Genomic DNA, 21,642 nt, shown 5'->3' on the forward strand with positions numbered 1-21,642 from the left:
GATATCCATTAACAAGAATAGAAAACGAATAGATGGAAAACGAATAGATGGATAGCTTGGAATGGTGTACAACTGCACTGTTTGAAATGAAGAGCTCGTCCTAATATTATGTTAACGTTTTTGATACACATTTTGGGAAAATGCTGTATATTGTCTCCATAAGTGTTCTTTAGCTTTGTTTTGTAATGTCAACACAGAAGGGTACCAGTGATCTTTCAAGACCCACAGAAGATTGTTTTCTGTGACAATATAAGCACCAAACTTACCAAAACAGAAGAATCTAGAATCTCTTCTCTTACCGGAAAAAAAAGTTTGTTTTTAGCTTTTTCTGTTCTTTAGTAATCATGAGTAGAACACGGGTTGGTTTCACCCAAAACACCAGTTTCTGACCAAAATGCGTTGAAGGTAATATTTTTGTGAAAAGAAATACTTCAAGCAGAACAGTGACTTTGATGGCATTATTTTTGCTTTTGTGACACCTCAAACCTTAAAACAACAAAAACAAGACAGAGAAAGGGCTTTGGATGGCAAAATACTTATTTATTTACAGATCTACAACTAAGAAACTCACCATGAGCAATGGTAACTCACCGCATGGCTTGAGTTGAACATCGGTGTCATTTTTACATGCTCTTCATGATTCACTCTATGAACGCCGTCATCTTTTCTCACGACAGCGACACACACCTACTAATTACGACACATACTCTATTTATATCATACAAACAGTACATACTCTGTTTGAGTGTGAGGTGCCTAAACTTGTCCAACTTTCAATGTGTTGGCATTTCTCTCCCTCATCTGTTAATCATTAAACTGATTTACCAAAACAAAAGTTCACAGGCAAGCTAGGTGAGACCCTCCTCCATAGCCTACCTGTTAAAAACGTGATGTATACTGTATATATGTTGATGGTAGTAAATATTAACATCTATAAACGTCCACGGCAGTGAATGAGTTAATTCCAGAAATCCCGGTAAAACGCCACAAGCTGACACTATCACACTGTACACATTTCCTTGTTCCCTATGCATTATGTGTCTGTCATTTATCTTGAATTAAAGGATAGTAAGTAGTCTGTACAGCAATAAAGCTGAGCCTGAAATGAATGTACTCACTTTAGATTCTTTCCTGTGGGTAAATTGTTTTGGAATTAGAACAACTTGAAAGTCAGCCAGCATCTCACAACGGAGTACGTCGCCTTGCACCGACTCAATAAAGTTTTAATTGTGCCTGCAGGAGTGATGCGAGTGAACTACGGGGACGTCTCTTCTCGCAAAGCCCTCCGCGGGGCCTTGATGTGCAGACCCTTCTCCTGGTATCTGGAAAACATCTACCCAGACTCCCAGATCCCAAGAAGATATTACTCGCTTGGTGAAGTATGAGCTTTTTTGTCCTCTGATCTCCCGTGATACGGCTGATACTATGCTTCGCTGTGCTGTGTATCACGTCTTTGCTTACTTTATTGCTTCGGGACAAATGGCATCTGAGGAGGGCTTAAAGAAACGAGATGAATTCCAACCTCCTCAAGTGTTTGGGTTGTACTTGTGTGATAAACAAACAGTGGGATGTACAGTAAGCAGGTATTGCTCCAAGCATGTTTACGCAGAAATGCTGTGTACTGTGAGTTGAGATGATGCTGTGTAGACTTGTTATATTCTGTAGATAAAATGCATTTATACATTGTAGAGAGACCAAATCTTTGTTGGAATAATGTAAAAAAGACAGTGGTGGCTGCGAAATGTACAGTTAAAGTTTAATGTTAGTGTCAATGTAATGACTGTTGCATGAATATGTCTTTCTAGGCCTACTGCACGTAGAACTAACTGTAAAACTAAATGGCAGTGTCAGAAATCAGCCTTTAATCCTGCAAGATTCCTGTACTGGTGTCTGTGAAAATTCTATACCGGACTATATCGGTCGGCTGTTGTTCTCCTGTGGCATAATAGGTATACATACAGTAACGCCGACTAGCCAATCTTAGGCTATGTTTAACAGTATGATCCCTGTGGCCATGGAAGTTTCAGTTCCCCGTTTCAGGCCACCAGAGACAAAACGGGATGAACGTGAGACAACGCAGGGAGACAGCTTGGGCAAACGTGACAGGCCGAGATTTCTATTGTCAAAAGTCACCTGACAAACATGGTGAAAATTAGAAACCTAGTTTGCCGTAGTAAAACGGGGTGAATGCCACTAAAAAAGGCTGTATGGTGGGATGGGAAAGCATATGTATTCCCCGACATCTCAAGGTCCTTTCAAGTTGTGTCACGTTCCGGAGCATTTGGTACACATTTTGTCACAGTAGGGTGTATGTAATGTGCTCCAAATCTGCCCGGTGTCCATGTTTAATCCGTAGAAAGCCTTGACAGAACGTGAGAAACGTGAGGGAGACCATCAGAACGTGACAGGCCGGTAGGGAACGTAGTATCATCTGTGGTGAACCGTGGATCGAAACATAGTGCGCCTTTGAGCTTCCGGGATTCAGCAGCCCCTTCCCCCACGGCTTGTCATGGATACCATGACAGACCATGAGAAAACCTAGCAAGAATTCAATACGGAGTGTGTAATATGATGTTAACGTAGCCTTAGCTCAGTGTTGAATGGATCCATCATGATTTCCTCACATCACTATCTGTCTGTGTTTTAAATTATGACATTGGATTAATATGCCTTGATGACACTCTACATGATTTTAGCATCTCTGAAATGGAATCAGACAGTGGTTTGCCTCCAAATGTATTCATGGAGGGATAAATTTGCCAGGACAGTTTTGACAGGAGCCAGAAATGTTGCGACTAGCCAGGAAAGCCTGTGTAAAGAAACGGCCAATGTCCAATTGTTTTTGTAAATGGTAAAGGGGCTTTCACTTGTGTCGTGCTTTTCTACTTTCAAGATACTCAAACACTTTCTCCTCATTCTCCTCATTGTGTATCTTACTCAAGGACACTTCGACATGGTCACAAGGGCTGAGGGTCGAACTCACAACCTTTGGGTTGGGAGACGACCACTCTAATACCTGAGCCATGCCGTTTGTCTGGGTAAAGAGTCAACAATCATTTCTAACTGTGTTTGATGTGGACAGATCAGGAATGTTGAGACCAACCAATGCGTAGACAACATGGGACGAAAGGAGAACGAGAAAGTTGGCTTCTTCAACTGTCACGGCATGGGTGGAAACCAGGTGAGGAAAAACAATTGCATGCATGAAAAAGTAGACTCCATTTCAGAAATTCTTCAACTCCATCCATCCATTTTCTATAGCGCCTGTCCTCATTATTCGGGTGAGTTGGAGTCTATCCTTGGCAAACTCAGGGCACATAGCCTATAAACAAACGGCCATGTCACACGTCTTAATTTTCTTTAGTCTTCCGTGCAACAATTACTCTGATCACTCAAATAATTCGATTACACTAAAGCCGCAGGGCTCATTTTTCCCCCATGGACTAATGTTACTGGAGACACATACACCACTCTGTGTAGAAATAAGTTGGCGCGATGGTGGCGAGCCAGCAGGAAAAGAGAGAGAGAGACAGAATGTCGAAACTTTAGGAGCATTTCACAATAATAAAAAAAAAAAAAAAAGAAAAAAGAAAATAAAGTGCAATATGTCTACAGCTTCGGGTGAGCTTTTATTCGCTTTATTGAACAAACGGTAACAAAATAAACACCTCGTAAACATTCATTCATGATGGTCACAATTGACAGCCAGCCTGGCTAACAGTTAGCCAGTTAAAAGCCAGCTGCTAACATGAGCTCACAACAGCCAACTCTTCCTTCATTCACTGACGCCCACGTCACTCACCAGGCCAGGCCCCGCCTTTTAAAGCCATACACAGCTCAAAGTCACTGATAATACAGTGTGGAACATGAGGATGGTGACCCCAACTGGACAATAATAAAAATACCTGCACCACATGTGCACATTTTGTTGTTTAATAATGCAATGTAATAATAATGCAATTTTGTTGTTTAATAATGCAATGTTGTTTAATAATCAATGTTAATCCGATCACTCGATTAGTCAATGGGATAATTGGAAGAATAAGCCATCCATCCATCCATTTTCTGTACAGCTTATCCTCACTAGGGTCGTGGGCGTGCTGGTGCCTATCCCAGCTATCTTCGGGCGAGAGGCAGGGTACACCCTGAACTGATCGCCAGCCAATCGAATAATCATTTAAACAAATATTCACTTCACTGACCCCAACACACATGCTTTTGGAATGTGGGAGGAAGCTGTAGTACCCAGAGAAAACATGGGGAGAACATGGAAATTCCACATAGATTGGCAGCAGCTGAGATGTGACCATTTGAAAGCTCTTCATGCAAAAAAATATTTGGGTTTTTTCCGGGCACGCCTGTTTCCTCCCACATCCCAAAAACATGCGTGGTAGGTCGATTGAGGATTCTAAATTGCCCGTAGGTGCTAATGTGAGTGCAGATGGTTGTTTGTTTCTATGTGCCCTGCGATTGGCCGGCGATCGGTTCAGGGTGTACCCCGCCTCTCGCCCGGGGATAGCTGGGATAGGCTCCAGCAGCCCGCAACCCTGGTGAGGATAAGCGGTGAAGAAAATGGATGGATTGATATAAACTATAAAAGTGACAATGCTGATGCTTTTCGCGGACTTGATTTCAGGTGTTTTCATATACGGCGGACAAAGAAATACGCACAGACGACCTCTGTTTGGACGTCTCGCGCCTCAACGGGCCTGTCGTCATGCTCAAGTGTCACCACATGAAGGGCAATCAGATGTTTCAGTACGACGCCGAGGTAAGAAATGGGATCTTTTTCCTGCATTGTCTTGAGGTTGACAATGTGTTTTCCTGGAAATTTGAACACCAGGTGGTGCTGTATGTCAGTATTTTAGCACACATTTGACTGGCGCAGCTGTTTTCCTATTGTGTGTTCTGTTCTTTCACCCAGTATGTTGGCAAATGGGAATATGATTTTGAGGTAAGCAGTAGAAGCCATCGCTTGAATGATGTTTTCCCATTCGTGCTAGTTTTGATTCCTACATAGGGACATATTTGTCCTTAAGCACTGCGTGCAGTGTTGGTGGTGGTTAGATTAGATCATTTATCATTTATGTGATCAGCCGTCAGTGCAAGCCTGTGCTCCTTTAGAATGAAGAGAAGTGTTTATCGTCATGCATTGCCACTTTGTGTGTCAATTCTAAATATATGTCCGGGATTCTAGTTCCGTCAATACTTACAACAGAGTACGGTATAAATTGAGTATGGACTTTAATTTTAAAAGACGTTTTACATGATGGAAAGCTGTAAAAATATCCTTTCTGTTCATAATATTTGTATAACTTTATGGTGATGGTTTATTGGCCATTTTAAGGCCCCGTAAATTGGAGGACGTTGGGTTACTCTATTGGAGCCTACATTAAAGTATGGGCCAAGATAATAAATTTAGTTATGTATACATGCACCAAGCCTGATTTGTTATGTTACTGTACAGTGTGCAGGCATCAATAGTCATACATCATTGAAAAGCTAGAAAGTTATCATTATTAATAAATGCGTGTTTAATTCTTATGTGTGTGTGTGTGTGTGTGTGTGTGCACAAACAATGAAACTACAAAATGGGTTGATTTTCAAAGCACTGGAGACATTTTTTTCTGAAAAATGACTATAATTAAAATTTTGAAAATGTTTTTGTAGTGGTATTTGCTTTGTTTTTTTGTGCGTAATTACAGATTGCCTCGTATCTCTCAATGTTATGGACATAATATAAAAGTTCTAAGACTGTCACACTAGGCCTTCCTCCGCACTAAATCTTATTGTGGTCCATTTATTTGTTGTTGTCTGTGGAGACAGACGTATGACCTCAGCAATGACCATAAACAAGTATGCGACGTGCATTTTGAATATGAAACAGACACAAGGTAAAACTAAAGAATAGCATTTTGAACATCTTCAAAAAGGTTGTTGAGAGCAATGTAGAGAAGTGTTTCCCAACAGAAAAAATTCCCCACACACCAGCAAACAGAAATGTCACAAAAAGTATAAATACTGATGAATATTGATGATCTTGTCTCAGTTTACTCACAAATGTACTAACTAGTGTCGGGACGGTACAAGGTAACCCACTGTACGGTCATCTTTGGTAAATGTTTCATACAGCAAGAGAACAACTTTTTTTCCCCTCTTAAATTTAAGTCTATTTTTGGTTTTTTTTGGGTCAACTTTGCACTTTGTAGTGTTCTGAAAATTACTTAACTAATTGTATACACTTGACAATACAGTAGTATCAAATATGTAGAAAACATACCAAAATGTAAACAAAAAAGTGACTTTGTTGTGTAACAGCTGGATTAAGCATGGGTCAATTGGTCATTGTTTTTGCCTGCACCCCACTCTGCAGGCATGCCCAATTGACCAACGCTTAATCCAGCTATTACACAATTACAAGTGCACGCCATGTGCACGCCATGAAGTGATGACACTGCACATCTTCGACCACAGAAAAGGTGCTGAAAATCTTTACCAATATATACTCCCACTGCACTGTTTATTTTCTGATATTTATCTTAAGCGGCACTGTAGGTTCTAAAGCTTGATCAATAGACACTCGTTGCTTCGCTGGTGTTACCTTTTTTGAGCAACTCGACAGTCGTGTTTCCAGCAAGCGTTACATCAGGATTCAAACACAGGAGATGCATGGCTTGTGTTTCCTAATAAAGTACCGGGACATGTTTAGAGCAAAGATTGTAGACAGTAACATGTCTGTTTTTTTTTTTTTTTTTTTTTTTACCTTCCTGTTGTACTTACATAGAGTAAAATTTCGGTCATGACTTATTCTCTTGTTGGAATGGGAACAGGTGGATACAGAGGGTTATTGTACCGTCTGCCATTTAATGGAAGCTGATTTCATTGTTCTGCTTGTCACTATGTTGTTGGCATAGACAGATGAACAAAGATATACTTGTAATTAATTGGTCATTTTCTGACAAATTAGGTGAAATTGGATAATTTCCCACAGCACTGATTATCTCTCACAACACTGACAAGATATCAATGGTGGAGAGAATCTTGCACTGAATGCAATAGGCTCCATTAACCATTTGCTCATCACGTTCGCAAGACCACCAGACTTTTCTCTATTCCTATTCATTACTTTCTTTTCGCCTTGGGTCACAATTCAATCACTTAAAGTTACTTTAAATTTATCGGTCACCTATTGTCTATGGTAGGCATCAAATCTACAGGGAGAGGGGAAGAAACAACAGCACAAGTCCCACAACAACTTTGATATTTTGCATCCCATAGGAGCAGGGACACAAGGGTCCCTCAAGGACTTTGATTGATCAGACCAGACACGTGTAGAAGAGCTTTTTTGAAATGGCACAAGGTAGTGTTAAATGTTCCTTGGCTTGGAGCATTGAACACTAGAATGCAGACTATTTTTAGAAGCATGATTCCTGGGAGAACGTTGACATTTGTTGCACAATGGGGAGGGCATAACGATTTCCATATAAATAAAGAAGGACGGACAAGTATGGTTGGAGAATTTTATTTTGGAGCTGGCACAAAATGCAAACAGTTGTCGGGATTTGACTATATTTCTTTGATTCATCCTGGAGAAAATTAACAGTTGTTATTTTTGGAATATTATTTTTTAAAGCAATGTGAGGATTTATCTGAATCGTTTCAAGTCATGTTTCCATGCCAGTGTTGCATTGACTTTAACTTCCTATTGCTATGTTGTTGTCTTTAGACAGTAGGCTACAAGTTGATTGTTGAGAAAATCATTCTTGTTTCTACTTCCCTCACAACACGGAAAGAACTTGCCACGAGCCTATTGATATTTCTCAGCCAATATGTTTCCCTGAAGAATATTTAATCAATAAGATAAAGAAAAGAAGAAAATCTTTACATTTGATTTGGTTCAAGAAGGTTTGCTTTTGGATATGCGGAGACATTCCTCCGCTACCTGTATTTTTCCGAGTTTTAACATATTTTTTGTTTTTATCAAACTATGAAAATAAATTCCAAGCTAGGCTTGCTACCACAGGGGCTATATCCGTCTTGTGGACTGTGAAAATGGGTTGAAGGGGAGAAAGGATCATGAGTAGCACCTTGATGGTGAGAATGCCCCTCAGCGCTCATCCTCTTGCTGTTGCTCAACCACCAGCAGACGCATTATCTTCCAAATCTGGACTATCATGATGGTTCCGCACCCCCATCTTGAATAACATGCTAGACTAAGTTCTGCTAATATCATCTAAATGGGTCCAGGCCCCAGCAGAGACGCTTTCAGCCATGTCCAAGACGCAAAGCATTTGAGCGCTCGGTAAGTGACAAACCTGGAGCGGATGTGTGCATGGGGGACATTTCGAATGACTTAGAGGTGACCCGCTTGTAAGCGTAGACCATGGCGAGCTCATTTGGCAAGAGCCTGCAAGTAAAGGGGGAAGCATCATCTCTATCTTGGTATTTATAGTCGCAGCTAAAAAGTTCCTATTAATTTATACAGTGGCGTCTTGAGATACAAGTGACACGACTTCAACTTGTGTGCAAGTAAACAGGAGTCTAACCCCCATGAAGCGCACCTGGACTCCCGAAGGCAGTGAAATGATCCTTCTATAGGAGCCTTTAATTCAAGGTCAAAGTTATTGTATTAAAAATATTCGACAGAGAGCAACTACACAAAACTAAGGTCTTTGGTAAGCTTTGCCGGGTAGAATGAAAGTATTGCATTAGCACAACAAACCATATATTTCTACTTTGTACTGAATCAAAATCAAAGCATTAAAATCAATATTGAATCGGATCAATTTGCAGAGAATCAAAATGAAATTGAACCGCAACCTGAGTAATTGAAATTCAATCGAATCATTAGCTTCTTCTCAATAACCAGCTCTAATGGACAACATTTCGACTCCTCAGGAGAAACACACACACAAGCACGTTGGTCTCCAAGCAGACAAGAGGAGTTGATGACCTAGACAGTCTAAATGCCACGAAACCCCTCGTCTGTCTCTTTCTTTAACATCAAGCGCTTTCCCAGAAAACCAAGTAAGGAGGCATTAAATGAATATTTCCTTAGAGCTGCTGGTGTATATGAAGGCGTAGCCTAATCCCTTGAGGTCTGTGACTTCCAAAGATTATTTACAGCAGGTTTACATCCAACAGTTCAGTGCATACAATCATTTCAAAATAGCATTTCAATGACACACCAATCCTTCCAATTAACCCCTGTAGAGAGTAGATTTGCATAAATAACACACGAACGTCCAACGGCCGTGACATTTGTGTTCTTTGCCTAGAAAGCCATTAAAACGCTACAAAAAATGTATTAGAATTTTTGGTCCACTAGTTATGTTTCATTGTGATTTGCATGTTTTTACATCCTGTATGTAAAGAAAGGTTGATTGTTTTATTCATGAGGCTATTTGTGTTATCACCAAAACTGACACGACAATCTTCTTCCTAATTCTAACATTTTCTGTAGTTGAAATTGATGGGTTTAAATTATCCCTGAATGCAAAAGAAGAAAAAAACCCAAACAATCTCAATATTTACTGTGAATATTTCCTAACAACAACACTGTGACTTCCCTTCCCTTTTGCTCGCCGCAGAAGCACACCTTTCTTCACATTATCACCCAGTCATGTCTGACCATCAGCCGCCTCGAGGACGGCACCTTTGGCCCCACTGTGGAGTACTGTAACAACAGTCCCCTTCAGGCATGGATCCTGCACAACTACACACGGGTGGAGGTCGCTAGGCGCCTCTACTACAGCCCCACTGATTATTTTCTTTAAGCTTCAGCCTGGTCTGGAGGGCTTTTGAGGTGAGCACTGTTGTAGAGATAAGAGCAGTAGTCGTTTGTCTTAGTAGTTAGAGTACAATACTAGTTTGAGTTGGCGACCTACAGTTCTCGTTCTCCCTTTTGTTCGGGTTCTGGATTTAAGTTTTTCTTCCTTTCTTTTTCTGTCTATTTTCAATTTAAGTCACCAAACCAATCGAGTCCAGAGAGTCCACTATAGTTTGATTTGTGCTCACGTTGGTCTTTGTAATGAGAACAAATCACTGCACAGCCTGTTTTGGTGAGGTTGATGGTTTGAGGAAGCATTAAGTAGCCTTTACCGATGACCTTTCAGGGAGAAGGCCTGTAAACAGGGACAGGGGCACATCAAGCGATGACAAATAGTATCCATAATACCCTTTGTTGGTTTTCACGCTAAATTAGATCTCGTTTGACATTTGTTTTCCATTACAAATATTTAACGTTGAAAATTCACTTGCTGTCAACTGGACTCTCAGCGAGTGAGCGACGCCTGTGACGGTGGAGAGCGTGTTTATTTTTAGCTCATTATTGTTTGCGTGTGAGGTTGATTGAGAGGGGCTGACCATTGTTTACAAGTTCTTTTGAAGTGATCCTTCATTTTGAACCATGCCTTTTGTGGACCTGGCCCTTCAGGACTCTCAGCTATTGGCCCGCAGCAGCTGTGCACACTGTACGCCACGCACACGTTATAAAACCCACAAATCCCAATTATCAGCAGCATTCTGCCTGCTCATTTACATGCAGCATTTGTCTGTTTTTGTCTTTCCAGCCAGGTGTCTATCCAGCTCTGTTTACCCCCCACTGTGGTACTGGGAGTCTGAATGGTGTTTTGTTGTGCCATTAAAAAGGGGGGGGGGGGGGGGGGGGGGAAACGATGGAAAGAGCAATTTCACTGGCTACGTTTTTGTGTCCAGGCTGGGTAAATTGGGTAAGGATCTCCCACTGCTGCTAGTGTGTGTCAGAGAGTTGCAATCGTCAAGTGACCTGCTGTTTGATGGCCTGGATTGCTTTTCACTCTTCGTTCTTTGTACCATAGCCAGAGCCAGAGCTTGTACACGCAGGAGCGCTGCGCCATTAGAACAAATGAGACTGTTGGTCGTCACCGCGGAGAGACAAAGGAACTGGTCGTTTCGTTATTCGCCCTCAAAGCAGCGCACCTCTTAAGTCAACACAAGCCGCACGTGACACACGGAAAGCTTTTTCAGCGGGTCCTGTGAGCTGCCGGGCGAAGGAGGATAATGTTCCTCAGCTGCGGCTTATGGTCAGAACCTGTCCTCATTTAATTAAACTAGTCTCAGCTGCGCACACATTCAGCCGCATGCGCCAAAGACACGGCTTGATTCGCCGGGAGGCTGAGATGAGAGTTTTCTCTTACCCGAGAGGGCACATGAAATAATTATGAGCAAAGGACAGGGCACTCACATTTTTTTTAAAACCTAGAATGATTTTTTTCCCCATCTGCTGCAGTATTCCTGAGCCATTTCCATTTCTAGCAAACTAGTCTCATTATTGGAGAAAATCCTTCAAAAAAAGCATTAAAAAAAAATTGACATTCTGGAAGCAATGTCACTTTCAAAGCACTCATAGACATGCAGACTATTTGTCCCAGACAGTAGCTGGGGGGTTCAAATACATTGCTACCTTATGAGTGCCACAACTTCCGAGTTTTTAAAAAAAAATTTTTATTTGATTTATGAGCGAGCTTCAGACACACTGCCACTCCAATGAAGTGAAGGTAATGTGATGCCCTCGCGTGTGGGCCACAGTCGCCGATACACCGTCGAGCAGTTTATTGAACGTCACAACCAGTCAAACTCACAAGTGCAAAATCAAGACACTCGCAAGGAGCTGCTGTAGCCCGCAACTCAAGCACAGACGCTCACACGCACAATAACTGGCCGACCCGACTCCAGTCCCTGATGTCACTTGCCAGGCCACGCCCCTTAAAGGCACACATCCAATAGACAGATACTACAGTACGTATAGGAACTGTATTACACTTTATAAAATCAGTTTATTTGTTTGACATTCTCGTTTGTTTTTATACATTACATCTTTCTTTATTTAAAATACATAACAAAAAGGATGTCATGGTACCACGATTAAGATCAAGTGAGTGATGCCATGAAATACAAGTATTTGTTCCATGACCATGCTCGTAACTATAAAAGCGAAATGAATGGAAATGCAAGTCATCTGTCCAGGCTCGCAAAAGACCCAACAAAAACCTTAGTAGTTTTGTTGTTGTTGTTGTTGTTGTTTTAGTTCAAAAATATATATAAATCATTAGCATCTGCTGCCTCATTGATGTCAGAGGACTGATTCCAGAAACTGGCACTTGCCACAATGTCGTGTCTCCAACAATCACAAACACCATTTTTTGAACCTAAGCAGACATCTGCGTTCTACTAAGTGCTATTCTCCTTTTTAGTTTTTGAGGGGGGGAGAGGGTTATTCGGCAGGTGTGTGATGTAGTACAACACCTGATCTCTTTGTTCTTCGGTTTGAACAAAGATGCTGTGTGAAAAGCTCTGAACTGCCAACTTCACGATGTGTGTGCACTTCTTTGTATCTCGGCAGAAAGGAATTAGGCTCTAGGTGTTTTATGACCCAAGTGCAAACATAGCTTGAGTGTCTCTGTGTCCGCATTGGTTTAAAACATCTTCCTACAGTTGAAGCACAATCTCGCTTTAATGAAGAACCTAAATGCCAGTTTGATCGTGTTAATGCTACTTCTTCACATCTGCAGAAAGAATAAGGATCAACTTTATGGGCCAATTATGTTGCATAGTAATATGTACTCTGTAGGATATTTACACCAGTGTACAGATTGTAAAAACTCAATATAACTCGAGACTTAAAAAAAAAAAAAAAAAAAACTGCATTAATGCAGAAATGCCAAAACTACAGTGATGTGCAAATAGTCTTCCACATTGAGCATTTTTTGCTCAAATTGTTTTCCTGAGCAGAGGCACTGCTTGTGATTCTGTCAAGTGAAACTACTCCGGTGAGGACTGAAATAGTGAATTACGAATTCACTTAAATGCTCCGCTCAGCTTGTTCGTGGGTCCCTGAGCTCAAGATGACGTGAAGAACATTATCATGCTGCGCTTAGGTTTGACTCATCACATCCGCTCTGTTTTTCTTGTCTGGACATTTTAAAAGCATTTATTCCGTCCTCTGGTGCATGTGCGAGAAATACAGCAGAAAGGAGAGGCTGGATGAGGAGGAGCAAGTCCATTTGTATGCATGATCTTGTGAAGATGTGACACTTGAGGTCAAAAGAGTTTGAGGCTAAATTCACTTAATAAACAACAATAAACCACTTATTAACTGATTCAGTGCTAGCCGTTTTCAAAAGAGGAGATCCCTGTATTGCCACCCCTTTTAGAGCCTCGAGTAGACCCTCTTCTTTCACCAGAAAAATAGGTTTGTTTCTATCTTTTTCTGTTCTTTAGTTAACAACAATAGAATGTGGGTTGGTTTCACCATAAACGGTTTCTGACCAAAATGTGGAGAAAACAAGCTTTTTGTGAAAACGACAACACATAACAACAAAACATATGCAGAATCCTAACTTTGATGCTAATATTTTTTTTTGTTTTTGCCACACATTAAACTAAAACAAAAGCAAGACTGATGGGGCTTTTGATGGCAATATCTGCATTTTGTTGTGCTTGATAGTGTAGTTGTTTTCACCCAGCTAATTTTCATACGGTATAGATTTGGACTCTACCGACCAATCGCAATAACACTTGTTGATAACGTCATTGTATCTGCCTCAGAGTGAAAAATGGCTTTAAGCACGTCTGACAACGAAGCGCTGGAGGAGCGGCCAACTGTATGTGCGGCCAGCGGTATGTGCGTCTATCTAGAACATTCATCCGTCCGCTCTGCTCTGGAACTACCATGTGGACTGAATGGGTGGCAACAATGGGGAAATGAAATGCCAGTATGACCAACAATGACATAGTTCGTTTTTGTACTGGTGAACTTTGTTCAAAATTTTGAATTATGAACTATGAACTGAAGTAGTTCATTTTTGGAATGATGAACTGAACTTTGAAATTTTTCGCGTAGAACAGGAACTTGCCCAACACTGATCATGTATTATTTCACGTCGCAATATGGTTTAAAAAAAAAAAAAATGCAATGTAATTTTTGTCATTTTCAACACTGTCCTTAAAAGGTGCTGAGTCGCTACTCTAATTCACTAATCGTCGCCTCAATGGCGGTGTATAAGCTACACTTCAAAAATTCTGAATGACTTCCTTTATCATTGTTATACTCGTGTTTGTATTGTGATGTATACAGTCACCATAAAGGGATTAATTTTATACCGTGATTATATTTTGGCCATATCGCACAACCCTACCCCCATATGCATCTCTGTTTCTAAAGTATCACACGGAAAAGGTTTGCTGGCTTGTTCATTTAAAAAGGGGGCTGAATGTTGGCGCCAGGGACCTGTGGTCACTGCCTCCAGCCTCTGATGTAAAAGGAATCTTCCCTCTGGACCAGCAAACATTTTTAGTCTGGCACCAGTTTTGAGAGATCCAAGTGGGTGCTTTTGCAGTAATAAAAAAAACTACTCATTTTGGCTGTAGCTCTGAACCAGTACTGGCACCAGCACAATGGGACAGTGCTATTGGTCCCCCCACTTCGCTATCTGTGCAGTTTGTACAGAAGAGCACCCATGACAAGGGGTTAATGCATCTTGGCTTGAATAGGCTGTATGAAAAAAAAGAAAAAAAAAAGAAAAAAAAACAAAAACGTTTTGTTTTATTTTTTCCTGTGATTGATTGGCGACCAATCCAAGGTCGGCATTTGCTAATTTGCCTAATTATGGGTTTTGGGGGGAACCTATCTTCCATTATTTGCAGAAATTTGCTTTTCTTTGTGTGCTCAGGCCAAAGTTCAAATATTGCTTTGATGCCATCTTGGGGCCAAGGAACTATGTTAAAGTGAGGGGAGGAGCTTCATTTAGTCAGGCCAAAGCCTTGTCTAATACAAAGAAAGTGCTTTGTGCTTGTGGAATCTATAGGCAATTGTCAATTACTTGAGGATTTTCACAATTCTCTGTCCCCAACACTGTAGTCTGGCCTTCACCCAAAGTCAGCTGGGATAGGCTCCAGCTTTCCCGCAAACTCCGCAAAGAATAAGGGGTTAAAAATGCAAGAATGGATGACACGGCTGTTTCTTTCTTTCTCCAGAGACTCACCTTGCTGCACGTGAACAGCAACCAGTGTTTGGACATGCTGTTGGAGGAGGAGAAGATGGTCCCGACCTTGAGGGACTGCAACGGAAGCCGCTCCCAGCAATGGCTGCTCCGCAACATGACCCTGAGTCTATGATTCCTCGGCCATTCTGTCGTCTTATCACTGAGTCCAGATTCTCCACGCCTTCATCAGGTGGCTCCAGCCTTACTCCTCTTTTGCTAATTGCCTCCGTCATCATTTATAGAGAACCCTGTAGCACCTGGTCATCTTGGACTTTGGAGGATTTTCCTTTTACAGCTCACTTCAGGTTCAAGAGATGCTGCCCTTCGGGCTACATAACAAGCACCAGAACTGGCAATTAAATCTGCAGCTAGCTGTACAAACACTGCTAGGAAAACCACTGCTTAGCTGCTGGACATTGACAAAAAGGAGCATCTGTGTTTCAGTGTGCAAGACTTTGAGTCCACTGATGTCCTGGTACGACCCTTTAAACAACACAATCCCTGTTGATGTACTGTAAAAGTAAATCATCCTTCTTTCATATCAGTGATTTGCAGCTAAATGAAACTGTTAATTATCCAGGGAATATGGGCTATTGAAGGCAGATACCCATGTCAATTCCAAAAAAAAAAAAATATGCTCATGATATATCATCTTATATTTTATATAATTTTTGATGTGTGAATATACATATATTGAACTAAAACAGTTTTGGTTTTAAGGTTTGTAACAAGGTCAGACCCCAAAGATGTAACTGAGCGTTGTTGTAATATACCAACAGTCTCTATTCGGGATGCACCAATACCACTTTTTTAGACATGGTACTTACAGTGCAGTACTTGCTGATACCAAGTACCGATACTTGATAATGTCGTTACGTTTTGCAATTGTGATGAAAAAACTCAGTTTTCTTGAAGATTGCATAAGTTTCACTGAAATATAACACTTTTCAGAGGAACAAATTCTCAGTACTTACATTTTAATATCCAACGGTTTGTTTTTCTTACAGTCTTGCAACAAATTTCCCTTAATGTAGCCTGTAAGACAAGGCATTTTAGTTCCTAACTAAAACCGTGGCAGCACAACTGAAGCGATAATCACACCATCGCTTACTTCTCTTTACTTTGGACTATGTTTTAAAAAACTTTGAATGAAGCATGTTAGGTATTAGTTCTAGAATTGCCACAGCTATCTAAGTAACAGTGAAGCGATCAAAGGATCCATTACTGATTTAATGAGCCATTCACAGTTTCACTGTAGAGGTCGGTGTGTACTTAGATTTACATGCCTTAATCTTTGATATTATATGGATATGCTACTGGTAGGATCACCAAGCATAATTTGCAAGTGGCTAAAAGTGTTGTCATCCATATTTACGTTAAAGTGTTTCCACATGGCTGACATTGCGCCTACAAGGAATGTTTATGACAGGCTGGTGAACTGGTTTCGGTGTCGAGGTATCGGAGCATTTCTATGAGTCCATGTAAAATCCCAATTCCAATGAAGTTGGGACATTGTGTTAAACATAAATAAAAGCAGAATACAATGATTTGCCCATCATGTTCAACCTATATTTAATTGAGTACACTACAAAGACAAGATATTTAATGTTCAAACTGATAAACTTGATTGTTTTTAGCAAATAATCATTAACTTGGAATTTTATGGCTGCAACACGTTCCAAAAAATCTGGGACAGGTGGCAAAAGAGACAGAAAGTTGAGGAATCCTCATCAAACACGTGTTTGGAACATCCCACAGTTTAACAGGCTAATTGGGAACAGGTGGGTGCCATGATTGGGTATAAAATGAGCTTCCCTGAATTGCTCAGTCATTCACAAGCAAAGATGGGGCGAGGTTCACCTCTTTGTGAACAAGTGCGTGAGGAAATAGTCAAACAGTTTAAGGACAATGTTCCTCAACATACAATTGCAAATAATTTAGGGATTTCATCATCATAATATCATCAAAAGGTTCAGAGAATCTGGAGAAATCACTGCATGTAAGCGGCAAGGCCGAAAACCAACATTGAATGCCCGTGACCTTCGATCCCAAAAACCGCATCAAAAACCGACATCAATGTGTAAAGGGTATCACCACACGGGCTCAGGAACACTTCAGAAAACCAATGTCAGTAAATACAGTTCGGTGCTGCATCCTGTAAGTGCAACTTGAAACTCTACTATGCAACTACTACTCTACTATTTATCAACAACACCCAGAAACGCCGCCGGCTTCTCTGGGCCCGAGCTCATCTAAGATGGACTGATGCAAAGTGGAAAAGGTTTCTGTGGTCCGACGAGTCCACATTTCAAATTGTTTTTGGTCCTCCGAGCCAAAGAGGAAAAGAACCTTCCGCAAAGTTCAAAAGTCAGCATCTGTGATGGTATGGGGCTTAGTTAGTGCCAATGGCATGGGTAACTTACACATCTGTGACGGCACCATTAATGCTGAAAGGGACATACAGGTTTTGGAGAAACATATGCTGCCATCCAAGCAACGTCTTTTTCATGGACGCCCCTGCTTATTTCAGCAAGACAATGCCAAACCACATTCTGCACGTGTTACAACAGCATGGCTTCGTAGTAAAAGAGTGCGGGTACTAGACTGGCCTGCCTGCAGTCCAGACCTGTCTCCCATTGAAAATCTGTGGCGCATTATGAAGCGTAATGTACGACAACGGAGACCCCGCACTGTTGAACACATGAAGCTGTACATCAAGCAAGAATGGGAAAGAATTCCACCGACAAAGCTTCAACAATTAGTGTCCTCAGTTCCCAAACGTTGATTGAATGTTGTTAAAACAAAAGGTGATGTCACACAGTGGTAAACATGACCCTGTCCCAGCTTTTTTGGATCGTGTTGCAGCCATAAAATTCTAAGTTAATGATTATTTGCTAAAAGCAATTCAGTTTATCAGTTTGCACATTAAATATCTTGTCTTTGTAGTGTATTCAATTAAATATAGGTCGATCATGATTTGCAAATCATTGTATTCTGTTTTTATTTATGTTTAACACAACGTCCCAACTTCATTGGAATTGGGGTTGTACAAACGTACAGTCTCGGCACATATACCAATACTGATATTGGTATCGGTGCATCCCAAGGCTTTATAACAAAAACTAAAGAAGAGGGAGGAAAAGGCCCAAAATTCATGGGACAAGAACCAGAATGAAAATATGTCCCATCGGATCACACAAAGGAACAAAAGCAACAATCTTGCAAACTAATTGGGAGCTGATTACCAATAACTCCCAGGTGCGCACCTCCTTGCTCCTAAGGGAACAAGAAAAACAAAAAACAAAGGTAAGAGCCAACTGACAGAAAAAATAAATAAAACTCAGAACTTTGGGGGAAATTATGTCTCTGGGTGAGTATTTCCCATGGCAATGGTTGAATGACATTTAAAGGTAGCTGTTGCTAGGAGATGCACCGTAAACTTTGTGGAACATATCGAAGAGAGGAGTCTTATGAGCTCCCCAAAGCACAACTGTAATCAAAAAGTCAGCAGTCAATCAGCTGTCCTTTGGCAACGTTGAACATTTTGCCGCAATCATGTATCTTATTTTGAGGGTCTGCCAAAACATATTTGATTATTACATCAACAATGTCATTAATGTATGCGCCCTGGAGATAGAAATCTTGCAAAGCATGTCAGTCTGAAAACTATGGAGCCCCAGACATGACGTGGAAAAAAAAATTACTAGTTCGTGCACACAAATTAGTGGTTTGTGCGCACAAGCTACGAATTTGTATGCACAAACTACTACTTTGTGGTCACAAACTACTTCTGCGCACAAAATAGTTACAGCGTGCGCACCAAGTAATTGTTTGTGCGCGTGAAGTAGTACTTGTGTGCACGAAGTAACGGTGGCTCCATACTGGACTGGAGGGTAACCAAATCGAGTACACTTTTACGGACTTGCTGCAAATGACGCAGCCGAAACTGCAAGACACATGCGATGGCTTCAGGGTAAGTTTATTTTCTTATCATGTTCTCGTCAATATCCCTGTCCATTGTGTCGCTTACGAGCTTTAGCCTCGCTTCAACCTTCAACTTCGAAAGAGGGTGCGCTCAATTTGCTTACCCTCCTGTCCAGTTTGGAGCCGGCGTTACTTCACGCACACCCTGGAACTATTTCGTGAGCACAAACAAGTACTTCGTACGTATAAAATAACTATTTTGTGCGCACAAAGTGGTAGTTCGTGCGCACAAAGTTATAGTTCGTCTACACGATGTAGTAGTTCGTGCGCACGAAATAGTTTTTTTCCCCTCATGTCATGTCCGGGGCTCTGTAGTACAAATTCACATTACACGTTAAAAAAAAAATGATATATTTTAACTGGTGATAGATGTTGTACTTTGTTACAGATTGGAAGACTTGAACATAAAAGTTCAGGTGTCCATCATTATTTTCAGACAAAAGGAAATGTCGTATTTCATCAAACAGCGGCCTCAACTCTGGTAATTGTGGTGTGTGTCCCAAAATAGATGACGCTGTTTTTCCCCTCAGGATACTAAACATCGTGGTAACTGTAACTACCACGTTCATAGACACAGACATTATTCTCCCATGGACATGAAAGACTTAACTGCTGAGCTCATTTCCACTTTGTTGCAAACCAAAATGGCAACAAAGCACAGAAACTCTGTCCGACTTATTCAAGTTCTGGACTCTAACTCCCACTTGGGACTTCGCATCACCTCAAAATCAGTACTACAGCACAGCAGAAGATTTAAGATGAAGAATTATCGCTATACATGTGAAAGAAACAAAGTCTGTACAACTTTAACTGAAAAAAAAAATGCAATTGAAATTTAGAATGAATTCTAACATATCTTCAAATTGGGCACTTACTAGTAGCTGTGAATGTGCCTTTTACAATATTTCTTTATTCTGTAGGTAAGTTTCGTTAGAACCTATTAATATTACCTATTTCACAACACAGTGATCTTTTATGAATGAATGCTGCTTAAAGACTGAATCCCTGCTAAGTGCCTGCTCGGCATACAGACCAAAATTCAGTCACTGTTGTCATACCACTCTCCCGTTTATTTTATTTTATTTATTTATTTATTTTAAATTTGCTTAAATGTGTGATATTATAATTGGGTTGTATTGTTTCAGTGTACTGGTCCCAAAGTGATGTTGCCTGATTGTACAGTCTGCCTTTTTAGAGAAAAATAAAAGATTTCATTAAAACATATTTAAAAAGTGTAAATGAAAGGAGCCTCTGCCCATCAACAATGATTATCCTTGTACAACCATAGGGACAGTGGAAGACCATTAAATGGTGTCTACTTCAAGTACCACTTACTGTACCTTTTGATGACAAGATGCACTGCCTCCTGCCTCCCACCCCCTTGCCTGACAATCTGGATTAAATGGTGCAGTATTTTCCATTTTGCTTTCACCAATTATCTCTCCTGGCTTTTGACTTGGCAGCTCCACAAACTGTCTGACTCCAGATATCCTGCATATCAAACTTTCTTTTTCTCAACCCCAGAGTTGGTAAAACATTGGGAAGGTCAAGCTTCCAGGTACTAGTGCGGGTGCTCGGCTCTTGCCTGGTGCAATTTTCGAAGAGAAGCTCGCAGTCAACTGATAACTTGTTGCTTTGCTTTCTTTATGAAATCCAGTGGGTGCGATGTGGGCTGGGTAGAAGGCGAGGATTGGCGTCTTTAGCCTCTTTAAAACAGAGATCCAGCATCAGAGCCATAAAAGAAGGTCCTGCATTAAAAAAATAAAGAAAATAAGTGTGAGGTTGTTTTTGTCTTCCCAGAGTTTAATCAAACATTTGCAAACAGTCCTGGAACATAGACTGCAAACTTCTGCATATCACCAAATAGTCAAATAATAATCAGTCCCCCATAACGCCAATACCCTTTCCACTTTACAAGCTAAACCTCTCCAAAGCGGCTGTACTGCGCCACTATTAATAGCCGCTGTAGAGCTGACAACACATCAGTGCCTACCCTGCTCACTACAGGCGCTCTGTTGGGACTCGCTGCGGTTTCAAACAGCCTCACACCTGTAGGGAGCAAAACCCGGGCTTGTTAACTAGGCCTGGGAGGATAAGATATAGCCGGTCTGTGGCTGGACCAAGGGAGTCCATTAAGGGTGCAATGCTTTGAAATAATAGCCCTAATGGAGGCCTTATCTTGGACTTTGTTTGGCTCACTGGGGCTCTCGCCAAGGTGGAGCATGATCATAGTGTCTCACCATGGTGACTGAACGCTTCTCGGTTATATAACGCGCGAGCTCCTATTTGAACAGGAATGCTTCAACTAGGATGTATGCCGCTTGCGTTTAAGAAATTGGAGACGAATCCTCTCGTTGTAGTTGTCTTTTCAATGAAGAGGCGTCACGGTACTTTTAGGGTGATCCTCAATGCCCCTCATCGAAATAACTTTGACTCAATTTTAACACCTGAAGTACATCAACGTCAGCCTAATGTTCTAAATAAACAATGACGGAGTTTTCCTCTTCATTTTATAGTTTGACAGCTGGCGAGGTGAACGTCTGTCAAACTGACTTCAAATAGTTGATGCTTTTAAAGAGATACAGATCAGCCTGCGCCACTGATAAATGCCACCTTATTTGCGGCTTGGGCGAAG

The 21,642-nt window shown here is 41.0% G+C and overlaps 1 protein-coding gene across 6 annotated transcripts in view; it reads left to right on the plus strand.

The window, feature by feature from the left end:
* galnt13 (UDP-N-acetyl-alpha-D-galactosamine:polypeptide N-acetylgalactosaminyltransferase 13) overlaps nucleotides 1-20,470 on the plus strand; it is a 39,380-nt gene extending 18,910 nt beyond the window's left edge. For 4 of the 6 annotated variants that reach the window (XM_061692175.1, XM_061692180.1, XM_061692178.1 and 1 more), the window contains 6 exons: nucleotides 1,240-1,379; nucleotides 3,083-3,181; nucleotides 4,637-4,771; nucleotides 4,925-4,954; nucleotides 9,591-9,805; nucleotides 15,016-15,088. In XM_061692175.1, the coding sequence (XP_061548159.1) occupies nucleotides 1,240-1,379; nucleotides 3,083-3,181; nucleotides 4,637-4,771; nucleotides 4,925-4,954; nucleotides 9,591-9,776 (590 nt within the window). In that variant the 3' untranslated portion in view covers nucleotides 9,777-9,805; nucleotides 15,016-15,088. Of the gene's footprint in view, nucleotides 1-1,239; nucleotides 1,380-3,082; nucleotides 3,182-4,636; nucleotides 4,772-4,924; nucleotides 4,955-9,590; nucleotides 9,806-15,015 lie in introns of all 6 variants that reach the window. The other 2 variants (XM_061692177.1, XM_061692179.1) reach the window with 2 other exon arrangements.
* The last annotated feature ends 1,172 nt before the right edge of the window (nucleotides 20,471-21,642 follow it).

The sequence above is a fragment of the Phycodurus eques genome, chromosome 12, assembly GCF_024500275.1.
Source record: "Phycodurus eques isolate BA_2022a chromosome 12, UOR_Pequ_1.1, whole genome shotgun sequence".
NCBI classification, from domain to species: domain Eukaryota; kingdom Metazoa; phylum Chordata; class Actinopteri; order Syngnathiformes; family Syngnathidae; genus Phycodurus; species Phycodurus eques.